Source organism: Ahaetulla prasina, chromosome 1, assembly GCF_028640845.1.
Source record: "Ahaetulla prasina isolate Xishuangbanna chromosome 1, ASM2864084v1, whole genome shotgun sequence".
NCBI classification, from domain to species: domain Eukaryota; kingdom Metazoa; phylum Chordata; class Lepidosauria; order Squamata; family Colubridae; genus Ahaetulla; species Ahaetulla prasina.
Window position 1 is genome coordinate 1235425 of NC_080539.1, and position 23015 is coordinate 1258439.

The 23015-nt window shown below is 50.3% G+C and overlaps 1 protein-coding gene across 3 annotated transcripts in view; it reads right to left on the minus strand.

Moving 5' to 3' along the window:
* Positions 1–13871: 13871 nt before the first annotated feature.
* FLOT2 (flotillin 2) overlaps positions 13872–23015 on the minus strand; it is a 38510-nt gene continuing 29366 nt past the window's right edge. For all 3 annotated transcript variants that reach the window (XM_058163940.1, XM_058163941.1, XM_058163942.1), the window contains 8 exons: positions 21640–21763; positions 20406–20524; positions 19764–19877; positions 19546–19665; positions 17834–18048; positions 16677–16860; positions 15659–15808; positions 13872–15438 (listed from right to left, as the gene is read on the minus strand). In XM_058163940.1, the coding sequence (XP_058019923.1) occupies positions 15400–15438; positions 15659–15808; positions 16677–16860; positions 17834–18048; positions 19546–19665; positions 19764–19877; positions 20406–20524; positions 21640–21763 (1065 nt within the window). In that variant the 3' untranslated portion in view covers positions 13872–15399. The remainder of the gene's footprint in view (positions 15439–15658; positions 15809–16676; positions 16861–17833; positions 18049–19545; positions 19666–19763; positions 19878–20405; positions 20525–21639; positions 21764–23015) is intronic.

Here is a 23015-nt window from a genome sequence, read left to right on the forward strand (position 1 = left end):
ATCCATCATCCGCTTTTTACTCCCCTGCACAGGTTCAGTCCTCCCTCCCTCCCCGTTCAGCACAGCATCCTGTTAAAAACACATCTACCTGATACGGTTCGTCCTTCTCCTCTACCCTTAAAGCACGACCAAAGCATGGGCTCTGTTGTTATTTCCCTACTTCCTGGGCTTGTGGTTTCAGCCGGCATTCAGGCTGGCTCCTCTTGTGGTTTCCCACAGCTGACTTTTAGCTCCTGCAAAGCGTCAAAGCAGTTTATAGTGGTTCCATTTAACGCATCAAACTTCTCCTTTTTAGAAACAACAGCAACTCCGTTTTCCTAGAAATGATCGTTGTGATTCTTGTTGGAAGGAAAATCCATCTGGTTCAGTTCCAAGCAGGGAGAAAGACTCTGGAAGCAGGGAGGCTGTTTGGAAAGAGGGTTTATTGACGGACAGGACCACGTGGGTCTGGGGTCCTGGTGCAGCTGGTGCAGTCCTGGAAGGGAGAGTCAGGTATTCATACCAGAGCAGGGGTCTCCAACCTTGGCAACTTTAAGCCTGGCAGACTTCAACTCCCAGAATGCCCCAGCCAGCAAATTCTGGGCATTGAAATCCTCCAGACTTAAAAGTTACCAAGGTTGGAGACCCCTGTACCAGTTTGACTGGTTTGGGCAAATTGGTAGTGGCGACCTGCGGGTGGTGGCGGGGGCTTCCCACATTCTTTTAAATGATCACTTTTCTTATAAACGATACTCTGAGCATACACAGAGTGCTTTTTGCAAAGATGCGGCAGCCCTGCCATCCTCTCCTCTCTAGGGGTCTGGGGTCTGCCATCAGCCCCCACCCAACAGAAGGGACACGGGGCATTTGGGGTGCTTATGGAGGAGAGAACTGAGGGTGCTGTGAGATCCCCTGCCAAATGGCACACAATTGCCCCCTCCTCGCATTATAAACACAGATGAAATGCCCCAAAGAAGCCCACCCAGGCCTCCCTGTAGGGTGGTCCCTCCTGCCTTCTCGGGACACCCTTCCTGGCAAGGACCCCCAAATCTTCCCAACCGGCAGAGGAGGCTGAGTAGAACCCCAATCCCCCTCCCCTCTCCTTGATAAAATCCCAACTAGACTTTAAAAATCTTTATTAATTAAACCCTTGGCGTCTCCATTGGAATTCTTCTTTGGCCTCCGTCTTAAAAATGATAAATTAAGTGTCTCTGTGTGGATTAATGGAAAGTACCCTCATCCTGCATGGGGTATATGGTCCCACTTTGGCCACCCAGTCCAGTCCCATCCCACTGAGGCAGGGTCGAGACGGATGGTCCCAGCTTCCCACGCTCCATAAAAATAAGAGGCAGCAGACTCGGGAGGACTCGGGTCATATGCTTTATTTTTGCACAGGAAGATGGGCTACGGTGTTCTTCTGAGGCCAGTGGCGTCTTCCTGTTTTCTGCTGGAAGGAGATTATCTGGCAGGGCAGAAGAACCCTTACCATTACTAAACTCAGTAATGGTAACGGTTTCGCTGACACGCCGTGAGGCCGGCCTTCCAAGATGTTTGCAGGGCACTGGTGTTGCAGGTCAGAGTGCAGCCCCTTCCCCTCGTCTGCACCCCCACTTTCCTGGGGTTACCCACCCTCCATGCACAGAAATGTAGCTGCTCCCCTTGATAAAGTGAACCTGGTTTACATTGCTCAGAAACGCTTATTGCTTTCCTACTGCTGTAAGCCTGGGGAACAGCACGGGACTGGACTAGTCCAGGGGTCTCCAACCTTGGTCCCTTTAAGACTTGCGGACTTCAACTCCCAGAGTTCTTAACTCAGAGTTGAGAAACTATGGCCCCTTTGATGACTGTGGACTTCAATTCCCAGAATTCCTGAGCCAGCCATATTGGCTGGAGCTCAGGAATTCTGGGAGTTGGAGTCCACAGGTCATCAAAGGGGCCATAGCTGCCCATTCCTGCCTTAGGACAGGCTCAGGAATCCTTTCCACTCCCTGGCATTTCAACTGATGGAAAACATCCCCTCTGCAGGCAAAAGCGTCTGATCCGGAAAAAAATAAAATTAAAGATAGGAAATGCCACTCCCCAGCCTCCTAGTCCATATTAAGGAGTCAGGCTCTCTGCTTTATGCTTGCCCTTTTCCTGCTGGCGCTCTCCCTCGAATTAATAAAAATAAATCTTTTGCAGCCAAGGTGGTGGAGATTCTCCTTGAGTGGAAATCTTGAAGGATGGATCCAGGAGCCCCAGATAGTACATCATCTATACTGTAGTGTCTGATTCCAACTTACAGTATATGATGATATCCGAACTGGAACCTCAACAAGTTTTTTTTTCCTTCGCAGTGATGCCTGCAGCTGGAGCACTGGGAGAAAGAGTGGGGGGGGGGACAGAGAAATTAGAGAGATAAAACTAACTTAAAATGCGCAGTGGGGCACTGGCTGCACCCGCCCAAAAAGTGGGGTTTTTCAGCTATGCTCAGATTATGCTTTGCACCTGTACATAAATAAATAGTTGGGACTCTTCGGACCAATCTGCAAATTCCAAACTGAACTGAACTAAACTAAATTAAACTAAATTTAAACTAATCTAACCGAATCTAAACTGAACTAAATTATAAACCAAACTGAACTAATCCTGAAGCAAACCCAACCTAACCTAACCCATAACTGCAATAAAATTAAAATTAAACTGGAAACTAAACTACGTTGAGCTGAACTAAACTAAAGTAAACTAAACCTCCTAATATTGTAATTCCCTGGGGAGGAAAACGAAACCATTCCACTTATTTATTGACATAATTACAAAATTGATTGACAGGATGATTGCTCTCCACCTAAAGGGGCTGCCTCTTAAGGCCTTTTATTCTTTGCAGCGGATTGAGGCTTTCCAAATCTTTGGAAGACAGGCTGAACTGAAATGCAGTGAAAATACCTGTTCCTTACTGGTTTACCACCCTTCAAAGAAACAGAAATAAAACTTGACGGGCAGCACCCTCCTTGCTTTGGGAGGGTTTTGGGATTCTGGAGCAAAGTAATTTAAGAAACTGCTCACATAAAGAGGTTGTAAATATTCTCAGACATACCCATTAAAGCAACATGTTCAGAAATGTTTTATATTTCCCCGAGACTGTCGGGAAGCTAAATCGTATGATGAACGGTTGCGGGAATTTGGTAGGTCTAGTTTAATGACAGGAAGGACGAGGGGGGGGACACATGATAGCCATCTTCCAATATTGGAGGGGGGGGGTGGCTGTTCCAAAGAAGATTTGGGGGTCAAGCTATTCTCCAAAGCACCAGAAGGCAGGACAAGAAGCAACGGATGGAAACTCATCAAGGAGAAAAGCAACTGGAACTAAGGAAAAATTTTCTGACAATAAGAAGGATTAACCAGTGGAACTGCTTGCCTCCAGAACTTGTGGGTACTCTACATCACAGGAGGCTTTTCAGAAGAGATTGGAGATTTGTCCGAAATGCTTTAGGATTTCCTCTTCACAGGAAGTTGGACTAGAAGATCGCGGAGGTCCCTTCCAATTCTATGATTCTATAACAAAATAACAGAGTGGGAAGGGACCTCGAAGGTCTTCTAGTCCAACCCCCTGCTCAAGCAGGAGACCCCCGACCATTTCAGACCGAAGGTTCTCCAAACTCTTCTTAAAACTCCTCCAGTGTTGGAGCACCCACAATATCTGAGGCAAGATCTTGGGCAGCGGGTTGGCTAGAAGACCTCTGTGGTACCTTCCAGCCCTAGGATTGAATGATTCAACGTCCAGAAGACAAGAGCTGCACACACAGCAACACCCACGCACCACACATCACTTCCAAGGTTCCCCTTTTCCCCCAGATGGTTCCTGGCATCAGGTCCAGTGAGGCCCCCACCCCAGGGTCTGCCTGCCCCCTCCCCAGGTGAGTCCTTACCCTCTGGTGCATCTGGTCCTTCCAAGGGCAGCAGCATCGAGTGGGGGCTTGGGAGGGAGGCCCATTTATAGCCCCCGCAGCTGAGGCAGCCTATCTCATCAGCCCTCCTGCTTGGCCCCTCTCCAACCCCCCCCCACCCCCAGACAGCCAGGAATCCCAAGTGCTCTAAAGACACCCAGGTGGGGCTGAGATAAGGCAGCTTCAGGCCAAGTGGGGCTCCCCCCACCTTTCCTTCAGGGTGGGGGGGCTTCAAATTGGCCTCCCCACCCTCAGCTCACTAACTCAGCTGGTCTTTCTCTTTGGGGAATCCCCCCACCTCCCAGTTTCTGTCAATGACCCCCCCCCCCCCCGAACGTCAAAATACAGTCAAGGCTGAAGGGCAGCTCGGAATGAAAATGGGAGAGACTTTTAAGGGTGCGAGTTCAAGTTTTGGCTACCAAAAAAAAAAAGCCGTGACTAATAATCCATCTGCCCACTAACTGAACCCAAGATGAAAAAACCCCTTTGGCCTCAGTGTGAACATGAACAAAGCTGCCTCTGAGCTTAAGCAGAAAATCTTCTGCGGCACAGCTAGCTCCAGTTTTATTCATTTAGCATTTTGAATACGTTAATTTGGCCAAGTCTGGTTAGTTAGACATATAATAATTTTGCTTCTTTATCCCTACAGATAATCTTCCACTTACAATCATTCAATTGGTGGCCGTTCGCAGATACAGCGGCACTGAGAAAGACGACCTATGGCCGTTTTTCACACTTACGGCCGTTGCAGTATCCTCACATTCACACAATCAAAATTTCAGCTACTTGGCAACTGGTTCACATTTATGACCGTTGTGTTGCTGTGTCCCAAGATCGTGTGATCCCCATTTGTGATATTATTATTATTATTATTATTTATTCGATTTTTATACCGCCCTTCTCCCGAAGGACTCGGGGCGGTGTACAGCCAGGGTAAAACAAACGGTACAATATACAATTAAAATACAGATTAAAAAACTTATTATATAGTTGGCCTAAAAAACTTTAAAATATATAAAACTAAAAAACCCCTTAAAATTAATAATAGAAATTTAAAACCAATAAAATTTAAGCCAGCCCCGCGCGAATGAATAGATGTGTTTTCAATTCGCGGCGGAAGGTCCGAAGGTCAGGTATTTGGCATAAACCCGGGGGAAGTTCCAGAGGGTGGGAGCTCTTCTGATGAGCAAAGTCAATGGGGAAACCAGATTCACTTAGCGACCGGGTTACTAGCTTATCAACTGCAGTGTTTCACTTAACAACGGTGACGAGAAAAGTCGTAAAACAGGGCAAAATTCACTAACGTCTGCCTTGCTTAGCAATGGAAATTTTGGGTCCAATTGTGGCCGTAAATCGAGGAGTGCCTGCAACTCAAGGCAGTGAACATCCCTCCTCCTCCTTTCTCCTCCTCTTTTCCCCCCCTGTGAGGTGGGCTGGGATGAGAGGGAGGGATCTGCTGAAAATCAACCAGTTCACAGAATCAGAATCAGAATAGAGCTGGATGGGACCTTGGAGGTCTTCTAGTCCAGCCCCCTGCTTAAGCAGGAGATCCTATACCATTTCAGAGGGTCAGGGTCCTTGTGATGCCCACGGCTTGAAGGTGCCCAGGCCTAGTGCTGAATTGTATTACCAACGGTGGTTTTCTTGCAACCTTTCATGACCTATCTAGATAACACCATCAGTGCTAGAAGGGAGACGGTTTTGCAAAGAGGAGGAGGAAGGGGAGAAAGAGAAGGAAGGAGGAGGAGGGAGGAGGAGGAGGAGTGTGGGGTCCCTGGTGCTTTCTGAACCTGGTGGTTTTCTTGTGGACCTTTCATGACCCAACTAGGTAACATCATCAGTGTTAATTGTTTCATTCTGCAGGTGTTGTAGGGATGAACCGGACACTGGAAGCTGGGCCAGGAGCCGAGTGTCTTTGCTTTTTGGCCATTGGCGTTTTGGGGGGTGGATGGGGGAGACAAGAGGTGGGGCTGGTTAGAGAACTCAGATCGGGAAACCAAGCCAGGTTTCCTCCAATGACTCACCCCAGGGAGTGTGTTTGTCCGCTTGGCCTGTCCGCTGCTGATAAAGACCGCCGTAGCATCCTCCCCATAATCCCCTCCTTATCAGGGACCCGGCCCAGGCAGACAGCTGGGCAGGGAGGCCTCAGACTACACAGCCAACCCTCCACTGCACCCAGCTTGGTGCCCTGTGATGCCATCTGCCTCTTTTCAGCCCAGTGTGTTTTGTTACATGGCGGTCAAGTCCCTGCCTGCCCCATATCCCTTGGGGATCCTAAGGGGAAATGGGGTGCAGACCCAATCTGCTTACCCACAGGAGTCCTCGAGTTACAACAGTTCGCTTACTTACAGCGGCACTGAAAAATGTGACTTGTGACCGTTTTTCACACTTACGACCGTTGCAGCGCTCTGTCACATGGTGGCAAAATTCAGACTGACTCATATTTATGACGGTCGTTGTGTGCCAGGGTCACGTGATCCCCTTTTGCAGCCTTCTGATGAGCAAAGTCAATGGGAAGCCAGATTCACTTAATAGAATAGAATAGAATAGAATTTTATTGGCCAAGTGTGATTGGACACACAAGGAATTTGTCTTGGTGCATATGCTCTCAGTGTACATAAAAGAAAATATACGTTCATCAAGGTACAACATTTACAACACAATTGATGATCAATATATCAATATAAATCATAAGGATTGCCAGCAACAAGTTATACTCATACAGTCATAAGTGGAAAGAGATTGGTGATGGGAACTATGAAACGATTAATAGTAGTGCAGATTCAGTAAATAGTCTGACAGTGTTGAGGGAATTATTTGTTTAGCAGAGTGATGGCCTTCGGGAAAAAACTGTTCTTGTGTCTAGTTGTTCTGGTGTGCAGTGCTCTATAGCGTCGTTTTAATGACAGTGTGACTAAATTAACAAATGCAGCAGTTTGCGTTTTTTGCATTAAGAACCATGGCAGGAAAAGTCATAAAATGGGGTAAAAACTCACTTTTTATTTTATTTTATTTGCATTTATACCCCGCCCTTCTCCGAAGACTCAGGGCGGCTTACACTATGCCAAGCAATAGTCTTCATCCATTTGTATATTATATACAAAGTCAACTTTTATTGCCCCCAACAATCTGGGTCCTCATTTTACCTACCTTATAAAGGATGGAAGGCTGAGTCAACCTTGGGCCTGGTGGGGCTTGAACCTGCAGTAATTGCAAGCAGCTGCTGTTAATAACAGACTGTCTTAGTCTGCTGAGCCACCAGATGTTTCCCTTGGCAACATAAATTGTGGGCTCAGTTGGGGTCGTAACCCGAGGACTGCCTGTTACTGAATTATGTCTCTTTGGTTCTCCAGAAAGGCTTAGGTGGGATCGCCGTGTCCGATTCTCGTCCGGTTTGGGGTTCAGGAGGAGCCTGATCTGCCTCGCCCTGCCTTGTGGAGCCCTTCTGAGGTCATATAGTCTTTCCTTGTCTTCCACATTGGCTTTGCTTGCCACTTTGTGTGCCAGAGGTGCCCATTCCAAGATCAGTTTGTTGGCCAAGGTTTCCCAAGCGGTCTGTCAATTGTTCAATGCTCTGATAAGCAATGACTCTTTCTGATCAGGGGCCACTTTAAGACTTTGTGACTTCAACTCCCAGAATTCTCCACTTTCCACTGGAGAATTCTGGGAGTTGAAGTCCACCCATCTTTAATGTTGCTATGATGGAGAAACATTTTTTGGAAAGAGGCAGCCGGGTTAGTAACAGTTCACTTAGTCCTTGACTTACGACCATTCATTTAGTGGCCGTTCAGAGTTGCAATGCACTGAAAATACTGTCTGATGACCGTTTTTCACACTTACGACCATTGCAATATCCCCGCGGTCACGTGATCAAAATTCAGACGCTTGGCAATTGACTCGTATTTATGACGGTTGCCGCGTCTCCGGGGTCACGTGATCGCCCTTTGCAACCTTCTGACAACCAAAGTCCACGGGGAAGGCAGATTCGTTTTACAACCATATTACTCACTTAACGACAGAAGAAATTCACTTAACAATGGTGGCAGGAAAGGTGATAAAATGGGGCAAAACTCACTTAGCAACTGTCTCTCTTTGCAGTACAGATTTTGGGCTCAATTGTGGTTGTAAGTCAAGGACTACCTGTCTTCCAAATATAGTTTAGTGGATGCAAAATTGTCCTGTATCCCAGATGCTATGGCTCAAATTGTACTTAATCGCAGACGGTGTTGGCAGGGGGGCAGAGGTCGACCTCGAGGCGCCTCCTTTGTGGGGTGCCACAGGGGTCGGTTCTCTCGCCTCTCCTGTTCAACATCTACACGAAGCCGCTGGGTGAGGTCATCAGTGGTTTTGGGGTGAGTTATCAACTGTACGCGGATGATACCCAGCTGTACATTTCCACCCCTGACCACCCCAATGAAGCTGTCGAAGTGTTGTCTCGGTGTTTGGAGGCCGTGCAGGTCTGGATGGGGAGAAACAGGCTCATGCTCAACCCCTCCAAGATTGAGTGGCTGTGGATGCCGGCATCCCGGTACAGCCAGCTGCAACCGCGGCTGACTGTTGGGGGCGAATCATTGGCCCCAATGGAGAGGGTGCACAATCTGGGTGTTCTCCTGGATGGACGGTTGTCTTTTGAAGATCATTTGGCGACCGTCTCCAGGAGAGCTTTTTACCAGGTTCGCCTGGTCCGGCAGTTGCGCCCCTTTCTAGACCGGGATGCCTTATGCACGGTCACTCACGCCCTCGTCACTTCTCGCCTGGACTACTGTAACGCTCTCTACATGGGGCTCCCCTTGAGGTGCACCCGGAGACTTCAGTTAGTTCAGAATGCAGCCAGCGGGTGATAGAGGAGCCACTCGTGGCCCCATATAACACCGATCCTGCGCAGGCTGCACTGGCTACCTGTGGTTTTCGAGTGCACTTCAAGGTGTTGGTTACCACCTTTAAAGCGCTCCATGGCATAGGACCGGGATATCTTGGGACCGCCTTCTGTTACCACATGCCTCCCACCGACGATGCGCTCTCATAGAGAGGGCCTCCTCAGGTGCCGTCAGCCAAACAGTGCAGGCTGGCGACCCCAGGGGAGAGCCTTCTCTGTGGGGCACCTACCCTCTGGAATGAGCTTCCCCAGGACTTGACAACTTCCAGACCTCCGGACTTTTCGCCGCGAGCTTAAAACATATCTATTCTTTCGAGCAGGACTGGCTTAATAGGGTTTTAAATATGGATTTTATTGGGGTTTATTTCATATTTCGTATTGTATTTTAAATTCAGGCTATTGGAATAAGTTTTTTAAAATATTGTTTTTATTGAATGTATTGTCTTTATTTTATCTGCCTGTTCACCGTCCTGAGTCCTCCGGGAGAAGGGCGGTATACAAATTAAATTATTATTATTATTATTATTATTATTATTATTATTATTATTATTATTATTATTATTATTATTATTATTATTATTATTATTATTATTATTATTATTATTATTATTATTATTTCATGCCGCTAGTCCTGATGGGTTTCAAAAGAGAAAAGAACAGCTTTTAAGGTATTTATAGACCTTTATTTGAGGGCCAGTTTGGGCTGCTGGTTAAGGCATCAGGCTAGAAACCAAGAGATGGTGAGTTCTAGGCCGGCCTTGGGGACAAAGCCAGCTGGATGACGTTGGGCCAGTCACATTCTCTCAGCCCTAGAAAGGAAGCAACGGCAAACAACTTCTATCACCACCAGGGGGCATCTTCTCGGACTTCAACTACAGCTGGTCCTCAACTTAGGACCACAACTGAGCCCAATTTTTTTGTTGCTGTGTGAGACATTTGTTAAGTGAGTTTCACCCTATTTTACCTTTCTTGCCACCGTCATTAATGGTCATTAAGTGAATCTGGCTCCCCCATTGATTTTGCTTGTCAGAAGGTCGCAAAAGGGGATTACGTGACCCCGAGACACTGCAATCATCATTTTTACCAGTCAGTTGCCAAATTCTGAATTTTGAGCATGTGATCATGGGGATGCTGCAAAAATTGTAACTGTAAAAAACAGCTGTAAGTCAGTTTAGTTTGGTTTGGTTCTGCAACCCAACAAGACATTCACAGACTTCAGAGGATAATTAGAACTGCAGGAAAAAAAACAATTACTACCAACCTGCCTTCCATGGAGGACCTGTATACTGCACGAATCAAGAGGGCCGTGAAAATATTTGCAGATCCCTCACATCCAGGACATAAACTGTTTCAACTCCTACCCTCAAAACGACGCTATAGAGCACTGCACACCAGAACAATTAGACACAAGAACAGTTTTTTCCCGAAGGCCATCACTCTGCTAAACAAATAATTCCCTCAACACTGTCAGACTATTTACTGAATCTGCACTACTATTAATCTTCTCATCGTTCCCATCACCCATCTCCTTCCACTCATGACTGTATGACTGTAACTTTGTTGCTGGTAATCCTTGTGATTTATATTGATATTGATTGTTCCTGATTGCTTATTTGTGCCCTGCGATTATTATTGTCGTATCATTAAGTGTTAAATTGTACCCTATGACCATCAATTGTGTTGTAAATGTTGTACCTTGATGAACGTATCTTTTCTTTTATGTACACTGAGAGCAGATGCACCAAGACAAATTCCTTGTGTGTCCAATCACACTTGGCCAATAAATTCTATTCTATTCTATTCTATTCTATTCTATTCTATTCTATTCTATTCTATTCTATTCTATTCTATTCTATTCTATTCTGAAAGTCTCTTTTCTTTTATGTACACTGAGAGCATATGCACCAAGACAAATTCCTTGTGTGTCCAATCACACTTGGCCAATAAATTCTATTCCATTCTTCTATTCTATTCTTTTTTTCAGTGTCATTGTGGCTTCAAATGGTCACTAAATGAACTATTACAAGTCTAGGACTACCTGTCAATCAAAGGCGAGAAATATTTGAATTATCTTTGTATGTGCCACTTAGAAGGCCATTTAGACCGAAGCAGAATATTTTCTAAAATACTTTAAAGCTGTTCTAAACAAATACACACACACACATATATACAGGGCCCCCCCAGGTTTTATCCCTAAATCTGGCAAGTATAGGTAGTCCTTGACTTACAACCATTCGTTTAATGACTGTGTTGAAGTTACAATAGCACCAAAATGACCATTTTCACACTTACGACCGTTGTAACATTCCCATGGTCACGTGATCAAAATTCAGATGCTTGGCAACTGGCATGTACTAATGACGGTTGTGCTGTCCCTGGGTCATGTGATCACTTTCTAGCTGGCTTCCGACAAGGAAAGGCATTAGGGGAAGCCAGATTTGCTTAATGACCGAATGTTTCACTTAACAACTACATAAAGCTAACGATCCACCTTTCTCTTCTACAGAGTTAAGACACTTGTGAAAAAGACCCCCAAAAGGAACATCTGGAATGCCAGCTAAGGTGCTGGTTATGGGTTTTGTTCTACCAGCTGCCCACCTCCAAGACCGAAAAAGTGCAGAGAAGAGCAACCAGGATGATGAGGGGATGATTGGAGGCTAAAACCTACAATGAACGGTTGCAGGAACTGGGCCTGGCTAGACTAGGGAAGAGAAGGACCAGGGAAGACAGGAGAGCATCTCCCAATATTTGAGGGGCTGCCCCAGAGAGGAGGAAGGGGGTCAAGCTGTTTTCTAAAGCACCTGAAGGCCAGACAAGGAACAATGGATGGAAACTGACCAAGGAGAGATTCAACCTGGAAATGAGGAGGAATTTTCTGACGGTGAGAACAATCAACCCATGGAACAGAAGTTGCCTTCGGAAGTTGTGGGAGCTCCATCCCTTGGAGGCTTTCAAGAAGAGACTGGACTGCCACCTGTCAGAAATGGTGTAGGGTCTCTTGCTTGGACGGGGGTGGGTGGGGGGTTGGACTAGATGACCTACAGGGTACCTTCCAACTCTGTTAATCTGCAAAACCTTCTGGACCATGTTTCTTGGCCTTCTCCATCAGGGTAGGACGGCAGACCCAGTCGAATGCTTTAGGTGTCCCATTTTCCCAGCATTCCCTTCGAAAGAAGAGAGCTTGAGCTGGGGAATTCTGGGAGTTGAAAGTCCACAAGTTGCCAAGGTTGGAGATGGTGATCTAGAGATGGGCCAAAGAAAGACGCTGGTGATTGGGGCCCCTCCAGCTGGTCTGGCACCAAAGCTACAGGATTTGGGGGTGCTGCCGATTGAAGATGAACAGGGGGGCAGCTTCAAGCCCCACAAGTGCATGCCAGGGCAGGGTGTTCCTTGCCGATCACCCAAGAGAGTCAAGGAATGGGTGGCATCTTTCTGGGCAGTGCCAGAAGAAGAATTATGCCCGTTATCAGTCTCCAGCTGGACCTCCTGCCCTGCCCAGGAGGCCCCCACCAGCTGCTTCTCCCCAGATAAGGACCCCCCAACAAGGAGTCCAAAAAGGACTGTATCCTGCCTTATCGGTAGCTCCACCTGGGATGCCCCACCCGAGTGAGCTGCCCCCCCTCTGAACAGAAGCTGGGGCGTCACTAGTCCCAGGGGTTATCAGAGGGAGCAGAGACAGCCGCCCTGCGTGGCCCTAAGGGCCCTGTAGCTCTCAGCAACCGACCAGGCAGATGGCTGGCTTCAACTCCCAGGATTCTGCTGGTGTGGGGGGGAGAATCATAAAATCAGGAGATTGGACCTTGGGACCTTGGAGGTCTTCTAGTCCAACCCCCTGCTCAGACAAATGGTTGTCCAATCTCGTCTAAAAAAAACCTCCAGTGTTGGAGCAACCACAACTTCTGGAGGGAAGCCGCTCCACTGGTTAATTGTCCTCACTGTTAGGAAGTTTGTTAGTTCCGCGTTGAATCTCTCCTGGATCAGTTTCCATCCGTTGCTTCCTGTCCTGCCTTCTGGGGCTTTGGAGACTCACTTGATTCCCTCTTCTTTGGGTAGCCTCTCAAATATTGAATAGAGCAGAGCAGAATAGAAAGAGTTGGAAGGGACCCCGGAGGTCTTCTAGTCCAGCTCCCTGCTCAAGCAGGAGACCCTAGACCAGGGGTCTCCAACCTTGGCAACTTTAAGCCTGGCGGACTTCAACTCCTGTGTAGGGTTTCCTGCCTGGGCAGGGGGTTGGACTAGAAGACCTCCAAGGTCCCTTCCATCTCTGTTATTATGAACTCCCAGAATCCCCCAGTCAGCTTTGCTTTGCTGGGGAATTCTGGGAGTTGAAGTCTGCCGGGCCTAAAGTTGCCAAGGTTGGAGATCCAGACCAATGGTTGTCCAATCTCTTCTTAAAAACCTCCAGCGATGGAACACCCAGGACTTCTGGTGGCAAGCTGTTCCACTGATTGTCCTCACTCTTAGGAAATTCCTTATTTCTAGGTTGCTTCTCTCCTGGATTAGTTTCCGTGCGTTGCTCGCTTCTTGTCTTGCCTTCTGGTGCTTTGAAGAATAAGTTGACCCTCTTCCTCCTCTCTGTGGCAGCCCCTCTAATATTGGAAGACGGCTATCACGTCTCCCCTTCATTAGACCAGCCATGCCCAGTTCCTGCAACCGTTCTTCATATGTTTGAGCCTCCAATCACCCCCTCATCCTCTTGGTTGCTCTTCTCTGCCCTCTTTCTAGAATCTCAGCATCTTTTTCATATTGTGGTGACCAAAAGTGGACAGTCTCCCAGGTGTGAAGTCCACTCGTCCGACAGCTGCTGAGGCAGCATCTCAGTGAACTTCTAGGGCTCTCCAAAACTTGGCATCTGGCTGGGGAATGCTGGGAGTTGAAGTCCACAAGTCTCAAAAGTGCCCACGTTCCGAGACCCCCAGCAATAGAGGAGCCCGCCTTCGGGCAAAGCCTCAGCAGCAGCAGCAGCGGAACAAGGGGCAGAGCCAAGGCAGGGGGTCTTTGGCCAGCCAGGGGAAGAAGGCGGCCCTCAGACCCTCGACCGGTGTTCCTGCCAGAAGCCCCCCTCCTCAAGAGTCAACACTAGGAGCAGCTTTAACAAGATCACAACAACTTTATTGTCCATTATAACTTCACATTTGGCTAAATGAGAATTCCTGGCCACGTTGGGCCAGGCCAGCAGCCATGCGCCACGCCCAAGCAGGGAAGGGAGTGGGGGAACAGGCAGCTTCTGTGGGGCAGCGGGCTGGCCGAGGGGGGCTGCAGAAGGAGCAGCGGGGCTGGGAAGGACTTGGTGACCTCCAGAGGCCGAGGAGGCAGCCCTGCAGGGATGCTAACCTTTAGAAATGGGACTCCAGCCTCGTGGCATCCCCCCCGCCCCCCCCAGCCCAAGACCCTGGCAAGGACCCCAATTCACAGCACGGGAGGTGCCACCCTGAGAATCCAGGGCGCCTCATTTCCCTCCTTGCCTTCACAGCAAATGGGAGGGCAGAGCTGCCCCCAAATCAGTAACAGGATGGATCCCCTCCTCCGCAGACCGAAAACACCTTTCGTGGACTGTAAGGGGGGTGGGGAGAGGTGTCAAGCCAGCCAGACAATTTGAGCCCTCAGAGTTAGGCAACACCAGGGCCAGTTTCCCCTCTGGTCTCAGCATGGAGCCCCGGCCTTTCTCAGGGGGGCGTCAAGGAGAGAGCCCCCCAAAACAGGGTGCGAGGAAGGGGCCTGCTGTTTGGGGGAGGTCATTGGGGGCTCGAAGCCGGCCCTTGGAAGCTGCCCGGATGAAAACTCGTGCTGGTGAGGAAGGGGGATGGGCCGGAGGAGCAGGGCAGAGCCCGGAGGGGGTCTTCAGGCCCCCCAGCCTGCCCTTCCAGGGCTTCCGAGGCACGGAGGGGGGGGTGGCAGCATGCAACGTCTGGGATCCAGACGGACCGGTCAGGCACTTTCGCGGGTGGGCCAGGTGGGCCAAAGGGGAGGCGGTTCCACTGGACACAGGCAAAGCTGCGGACGGCTGGTGAGGGGTGGGCTCTGGGAGGTCGGACCCCCCACTCCCCGCCCAAGGAGGAGGCAGCAGACCGGCTAAAGACCAGGAACAATCTGGAGACAAACTACTGAATGGAGGGAGGCTGTGGGAAGGGGGACGACTCCCAGTCAAAGCCGTCTGTCAAATCCCCCCCCTCCTCTTCCGGGCACCTGGGCAGACCCTGCGCTTGGGGGCTGCAAGGCAGCCCATCCACTGGAGGGATGGAGAGGATGGGGGAGGTCAGAGACCTCCAGGTGTGTACTTGAAGGGCGGGGAGGTCAGGCCCATAGGGGGCAAGCAACAGTCTGTGTGGGGAGGGGGGTGGCGGGTGCAGGCAGTCAAGGCACGAAGTGGGAGGGGAGGGGGAGAGGGGGGAGGGGGACGGGAGGTGTTGGCTAGCACGACACAGAGCAGAGAAACGACTCGGAGACCCTTCTCTTAGAGATGCAAGGGCGGTTGGGGGGACTGGGGGGCAGCCGTGTTCCTCCCACGATTAAGGCACCCACTGAGAGGGGCTCCCCCCCATCCCCTGCTGAACCACGAGACCGCAGCGGGTGGGAAGTGCATCATGGGAGGGGTGGTCTTCCCCAATCGGTGGAGACTCAGGCTTGCACTCCGGTGGCCTTCTGGATCAGGGGAATCTGCAGGAGGAAAAGAGACGGAGACTGCAGCCGCCAAAATGGGTCTCCAGGCCCCCCACCTGGCATTACCCTCAGTCTCCACTCTCTGCCTTGAGGGCAGCCCCTCCCCCAACGACCTCAGGTGGAACCCCGCCTCCAGCAACCAGGCTCCTGCATCCCATGCGGCAGACCTCCCGGGCCAAAGGGGGCGAGTGCGAGGAGGCGCGGCCCCCTGGCTCACCTTGGTGAGATCGACTCCGGTGAGGGCATGCACAGACGCCGGGATCTCAGCCAGGAGCCGGTTCACCTCCGACGTCACCTTGTTGTTGTCTCCGCTGAGGATGACGATCTCGTCCACCTTGGACAGGGGAGCCGAGACCTTGGCTGCGATCTGCGGAGGGAGAACAGAATGACAGAGTTGGGAGGGAGCTTGGAGGTCATCTAGTCCAACCCCCTGCTCAGGCAGGAGACCCTAAAACCATTCCTGACAGAGGGCAGTCCGGTCTCTTCTTGAGGGCCTCCAGTGATGAAGCTCCCACAACTTCCGAAGGCAACTTCTGTTCCATGGGTTGATTGTTTTCACGGTCAGAAAAAAATCCTCCTTATTTCTAGGTAGAATCTCTCCTTGATCAGTTTCCATCCATTCTTCCTTCTCTGGCCTTCAGGTGCTTTGGAGAATAGTTTGAGCCCCTTCCTCCTCTCTGTGGCAGCCCCTCAAATATTGGAAGACTGCTGTCATGTCTCCCCTGGTCCTTCTTTTCCCTAGACTAGCCAGGCCCAGTTCCTGCAACTGTACATCGTAGGTTTCAGCCTCCAGTCATCCCCTCATCATCCTGGTTGCTCTTCTCTAGAATCTCAACATCTTTTTTAACAGAATGACAGAGTTGAAAGGGACCTCGGAGGTCTTCTAGTCCAACCCCCTGTTTAAGCAGGAGACCCTATATACTATTTCGTACAAATGGCTACCCAGTCTCCACAACTGCACCCATAACTTCTGGTGGCCAGCGGTTCCACTGGTTAATTGTCCTCACTGTCAGGAAATCTCTCCTTAATTTCGGGTTGCTTTAGTTTCCATCTTGTCCTGCTCTTGTCCTGCCTTCAGGTGCTCTGGAAAATAATTTGACCCCCCTCCTCTTTGGGGCAGCCCCTCAACTACTGGAACCTGTCACCCCTAGTCTTCCTTTTCGTTAAGGATGAAGATGCTCAGCAGGAGGGAAAGGGAGCCCCCTGCCCCCCCCCCCGGCAGGCCAGGCACTCACGTGAGGCAGGGCGTCCAGCACCAAGGCCATCTTGGCTGCCTCCCCATACTGCTGGTAGGCCTCCGCCTTGAGCTTCATCTTCTCGGCCTCGGCCTTGCCAATGGCCTCGATCACCAGGGCTTCGGCCTCGCCGATCTTGCGGATCTTCTCCCCTTCGGCCTGGGCGATCAGCACCTGCTTGACCCTTCGGAGAGGAAGAGACGGGCACTGCTAAAGGGGTCCGGGGGGGGGCCCTCGGCCTTCTCGGTCAGGGCAGAGCATGGCCACTTTAAGACCTGTGGACTTCAACTCCCAGAATTCCTCAGCCAGCAAAGCAAAGCTGCCTGATGAATCCTGGGAGTTGGAGTCCACAGGACTTAGTGGCCAAGGTTGGAGAGCCCTGCTCTGGAGGGTTGAGTCTTCCCACCTGTGGAAGGCCTGCCTCGACTTAGCCCAACGTTTCCATTGCTAAGCGAGATTTGTGCTTCGTTTTACAACCTTTCTGCCACCCTTCTTAAGAGAATCACTGCAGTCATTCAGTGAATCAGTCGGTAAGCGAACTTGGCTTCCCCATGGAATGTGCTGGTCAGAAGGTCACCAAAGGGGATCCCGTGACCCCTCCCCCCCGTGGGACAGTGTGACCATCATAAATACGAGTCAGTTGCCAAGCCTCTGAATTTGGATCACATGATGCTACGACGGTCGTAAGCGTGAAACACAGTCCTACCAAGTCACTTTTTTCAGTGCGGCTGTTTGAATGGTCACTAAACAGACTGTTGTAAGTCGAGGACGACCTGGAGGACGGGTGGGGGGGGGCCTTTCAGAATATCAAAAGTTGACTTTGTATATAATATACAAATGGATGGAGACTATTGCTTGACACAGTGTAAGCCGCCCTGAGTCTTCGGAGAAGGGCGGGATATAAATGCAAATTAAAAAAAAAAAGGGATGGGGCCGATCTAATTTTTTTTGTGTGGGGGGGAAGGACATTGCAGAAGGTGGGCACCACAGCAGAGAAGACGAGACCTCTTGGGACTCCCCCCCCCAATGTAGGTCTCTAACTGATGGTCCCCATCATTTCACCCCATGAGGAGATTCAGGATTGGGGAGGGGGGAAGCCCGTGGAACAAACAACCCCCCGCCCGAGCCAGGTCTCCTTCCCTCTGCCCCACGCTCACTTTTCCCCCTCGGCGATCTCCTGCATGCGGTGGGCCTCGGCCTCGGCCGGCAGCCGGACGGTGGCGATGAGCTCTTTGTCCATCCTCACGATCTCCTTCTCCTCCACGTCGATCTGCCGCCGGCGCTGGACCACCTCGATTTCGATCTCCTCTTGGCGGATCTTCTGCTGCTCCTTGGCGCCCTGCAGCTCGTAGGCCAGCTGAGCCTCGGCCGACTGTCCGGAGGAAAGGAGGCGGTCAGAGCCAGGGAGTGGCCGGGGTTAAGGCCGCTGCTCTGCCTGGAGCCCTGAGGGGGGGGGTTGATTTTCCCTCCAACCCAGAGCTGCGGAGGAGGTTTCTCCTTGCCAACCCAAATCTTTTCCTGGTTTTCCCACCCAAGACCTTTCTCACTGCCCCCTTGGCTCCGCCCCCACCCCCCACCCGAGGCTGGGATAGCCAAAACATGCGGGGTCCTGGATGAGCTCTCTGAGCTGGGCTGGTTTTCTTGCACTCATTTCCTGACCCGACTAGGCAACATCATCAGTGCTAGAAGGGAGGGTTGTGGAGAGGAGGAAGAGGAGTAGGAGAAGGGGAAGAAGAAGGAATTAAGTGTGTGTGTGCGGGGGGGGGGGAGATTAAGAGGAAGGAGGAGGATTTTGGGGTGTTTATTAATCTCTGAGCTTGGCTGTTTTCTTGCAGACATTTCGTGACCCGACTAGGTAACATCATCAGTGCTAGAAGGGAGTGGAGTTTGCAAGGAGGAGGAGGAGGAGAAGGAGGAAGAAAAAAAGGACTGGGGTGTCCCTGCTACTGAGCTTGGGGGTTTTCTTGCAGACCTTTCCTGACCCGAAGGGAGCAGGGTTGGCTCTCTGTTTATATAGAAGTGTCTTGCCCTGCCTGTGTTGATGGGAGCCTTGTTTTCCTTTTGGTGGCTCCTTAATGAAGGAACTGCTGGAGAATTCCGGCACTGAGACAAATCAGCTGTTATTAGGCATATCAAGATAAAAGACATTTAATTCCACTCAAAAGAAAGAAAGAGACCAAGATAGCTTCTTGCTGGCAATCAACACCCAGATATGCAGAGATTCAATTAACACCAGAGTGACCAGACCGACAATCAAGCGTCAGACAATCCGCCCATCAGGAAACTGACAGACAAATCAAGAGGAAAACCAGGCTAATCAAGGAAGCATCTCCCACCAACACTGACAGGGCAAGCTGTGACATATCAGCTGGGAGCAAAGCCCACGGCCTACTGGCACTGATGATGTCACCTAGTTAGGTCACGAGACGTCTGAAAGAAAAACACCAGGCTCAGAAAGCCTCAAGGACCGCCCAGTCCTCCTGCCCCCCGCAAAACTCTACTCCCTTCAACCACTGATGCCGTTACCTTACTGGGTCATGAAACGTCTCAAGTAAACAGTCAAACTCAGAGAGCACCAAGGACCCCACAATCCTCCTTTTCCTCCTCCTCCTCCTCCTTTGCACAAAGACACTCCCTTCCAGCACTGATGGTGTCACCTAGCTGGGTCATGAGACGCCTGAGAGAAAACCAGCAGACTCAGAGAGCCCCAAGGACCCCAAGGTCCAGCCCTGGGCTTCAGAGGTCCTCTTCTGCTGGGATCCAAGCGTAAAGGGAGCTTCTAGGGAAGGTGCTGGGGGCTTCCCAGGCTCTTTTCTCCTGCAGCTTCAAGCTCTCTCCCCCCCCCCCGCCCCCCACAGGAGAGTCTCACCTTCATGTTGATCTCCTGAGTGAAGGCGGCCTTCTTCATTTCAAAGGCCCGCTTGGAGTCGGCCACTTTGGTGTCCGCCATGAACTTCACATCTAACATCTCCTTCTTGCACTCGGCCTCCTGCAGCAACAAAAAGCCCACGTCCGCTCAGCGGGGGCCCCAAGGACCCTCCAGAGAAGAGGGCAAAGCAGCTGAGGGGTTTCGCTCACTCCACGTACCCGGATGCCGGCGTCTCGCTCGGCTTCGGCCACGCCGATATCGGCGTCTCGCTGGACCACGGCAATCTGGGTTTTTCCCAGCGAGCTCAGGTAGCTGACTTTATCGTAGACATCCTGCAAGGGAAGGAATGAGGAGGGCTCAAGGCCGGATCCCCCTCGGGAGGGTGCAAAACGCCCCCTCAGCACATTCCAGTCTCACCTTGAACTGGGATGTCAACTCCCAGAATTCCCCAGCCACTGTCTATGGAACAATTCCCAGAATCCCTCATCCACCGTCTGTGGACTTCAACTCCCAGAATCCCTCAGTCAACAGGTGTGGACTTCCAACTCCCAGAATCCCTCAGTCAACAGGTGTGGACTTCAACTCCCAGAATTCCCCAGCCACTGTGTATGGAACAATTCCCAGAATCCCTCATCCACCGTATGCCAGGCCCCAAACCAAAAATGAGAGGTGGTGATTCTTCAGGATCTTCAGACCTGGAGACCGAATCTTGCCGGACTGAAGACTCGACTCTCTGGGAACTCTGAGGGAGCAGCCGTCTTCTTCCCCCTCTTTCTCTCACCTAGGCTGTCTGGGAGGTTCCCCCTCCCTCCCTCCCTCCCCCCTGCCCAAAGGTGCCCCCCAGCCCCAGCCCCTCGTACCTTGATAGTGAAGCTGAGGATCTCGATGCCCATCCTGCCCACGTCTGGCGCTGCCACCTCCCGCACCAGCTTGGCAAACTGGTCTCGGTCCTGATAGATCTGCTCCACGGTCAAAGTGCCTGCAAGGCCGAGAAAGAAATCACGCACCCACAATATACACACACGTGTACAAAAACAAACACCGACAGCCGAACAGGACGGAGGGGAGCAAGTCTCAAAAGGGACTCCTTTGCCTGGGTTTGCAGGCAGTTACTGACGGTCCTCGACTTACAGCTGTTCATTTAGTGACTATTTGAAGTTACGACAGCACTGAAAAAAATGATGTGACTGGTTTTCACACATATGACCATTGGAGCATCCCCAGGGTCACATGATCAAAATTCAGATACTTGGCAAGTGGCATGTATTCATGACAGTCGCAGTGTCCGGGGCAACTGATCTCTGTTGGCAACCTTTTGACAAGCAGAATAACAGAGTTGGAAGAGACCTTGGAGGTCTTCTAGTCCAGTCCCTGCTCAAGCAGGAGACCCTAGACCATTCCAGACAAATGGCCGTCCAGTGTCTTCTTCAAAAGCCTCCTGCGATGGAGCACCCACAACTTCTGGTGGCAAGCAGTTCCACTGGTTAACTGTCCTCACCGTTAGGAAATTTCTCCTTAATTCCAGGCTGCTTCTCTCCTTATCTTTCATCCATTGCTTCTCATCTTGCCTTCTGGTGCTTTGGAAAAATAGATTGGCCTAGTTTGACCTAGGATCTCAACATCTTTTTTTACATCGTGGTGACCAAAACTGGATCCATTATTCCAAGTGTGGCCTTTCCAAGGCCTTATAAAGTGGTATTAACCCCTCACATGATCTTGATTCTATCCCTGTTAAGGCAACATAGGATTGTGTTGGCTTTTTTGGCAGCTGCTGCACAATGCGGGCTCATATTTAAGTGGTCGTCCACTAGGACTCCAAGATCCCTCTGGCAGTTACTGCTGTTGAGCAAGGTACCAGCTATTTTTCTTGGATGAGAAGCAAAATGTTTCCAAAGAGGGGAAAAAAAAACCCCTCCGATTGGAAAAAGCATCTTCCGGACAACCATGACCTGGATGAGGAGTATCTCCACAGACATCTGCCAGCCTAAGTCGCCTGGCCTGGCCTCACAAGGGAGACTAGGAGGCAGTTTGTGCTTCAGTTACGAGCGCTTTGTAAGCCATTTATTCATGACCTTCCTGCCTGCCGATACGCACCCAGGATGGACCGAAGGTGCCCCTCCAACGTCTGCAGAACCACGTTCTTGATGTCCTGGACATTCTTCCCCAAGAACTGCTCGCAAGCAACGGCCAGGAGTTCCTTGTCGGTCATTATTTTCACCTACAGGCCAAAGGGAAACAACGTGAGAAGACCCGGCTGGTCACCAGAGATGGCCAGGTGGACATTTGCTTGGCTTTTAGGACTCCTGGCTTCCCAGAGGCCAGCCAGAGGAGAGGGAACCCCTCAGCCACCCTCCCCCCTAACCCTTTTAAGACCAGCCAGTAGTGGGGAAGAGGTCAGGAGAAGAACCCAAGGCGAGAAGGCTGACCTCCCGATGGAGGCACCAAAATGGTGAATTCAGGTGAAACCTCCTTAGGGGCTTGTATGCTGCTATGTTCAAGGGGACTCTACTTTAAAGAGAGTCCCAGGGCCCCCCGGGTTCCGGCACAAAAGGAGGTGCTTTCAATTAACGAGACCAGTACAGGTAGTCCTTGACTTACAACAGACTGTTCAAACTTACAATGGAGCTGAAAAATAGTGCCGTTTCACACTTATGACCGTTGCAACATTCCCTGTGATCAAAATTTGCAGCTGGCTCCTATTTACAACAGTCCCATTCTCCTGGGGTCACGTAATCCCCTTTTGTGAACTTCTGAAAAGACGAATCCATGGGGAAGCCAGATTCACTTAATGAGCACGGGACTAGTCTAAGCAGTGATTTGCTTAACAACGGTGGCAAGGAAGGTCGTAAAATGGGATAACACTTACTTAACAGCTGTCTCACTTAGCACTGGAAATTTTAGGCTCAGCTGTGGTCATAAGTCAAGATCTACCTGCATTTGTCAACCTTATAAACTTTTAAGATAGGAAGACTTCAACTCAGCAGGCTGAGGAATTCTGGGAGTTGAAGTCCACTTACCGTAAATGTTTATAAGGTTGGAAAATATTAGTCTATTTGAACTGATGGATCATTCTACACTGCCCCCCAGACCTGTAGCTTCATATAGATCAGGGGTGTCCAAACTTGGCCCCTTGAAGAGTGGTGGACTTCAACTCCCAGAATTCCCCAGCAAGCAACTTGCTCATGTTTATAGCTCATACTGGCTGGGGAATTCTGGGAGTTGAAGTCCACCATTCTTCAAAGGGCCAAGTTTGGACACCCCTGATATAGATATTAAATCCCTATTTCTTTGGCCACTTGAAAATGGGTGGACTTCAACTCCCACAATGCTCCAGCTGGCTGGCTTCTCAATTTCCTGCCGGCTAGGGAATTCTGAGAGTTGAAGTCCACCTATCTTAAAAGTTTATAAGGTTGAAAAATTTTGGTCTATTACTCTAGTTGAACTCATGGGCCACAGCTTCATATAGATCA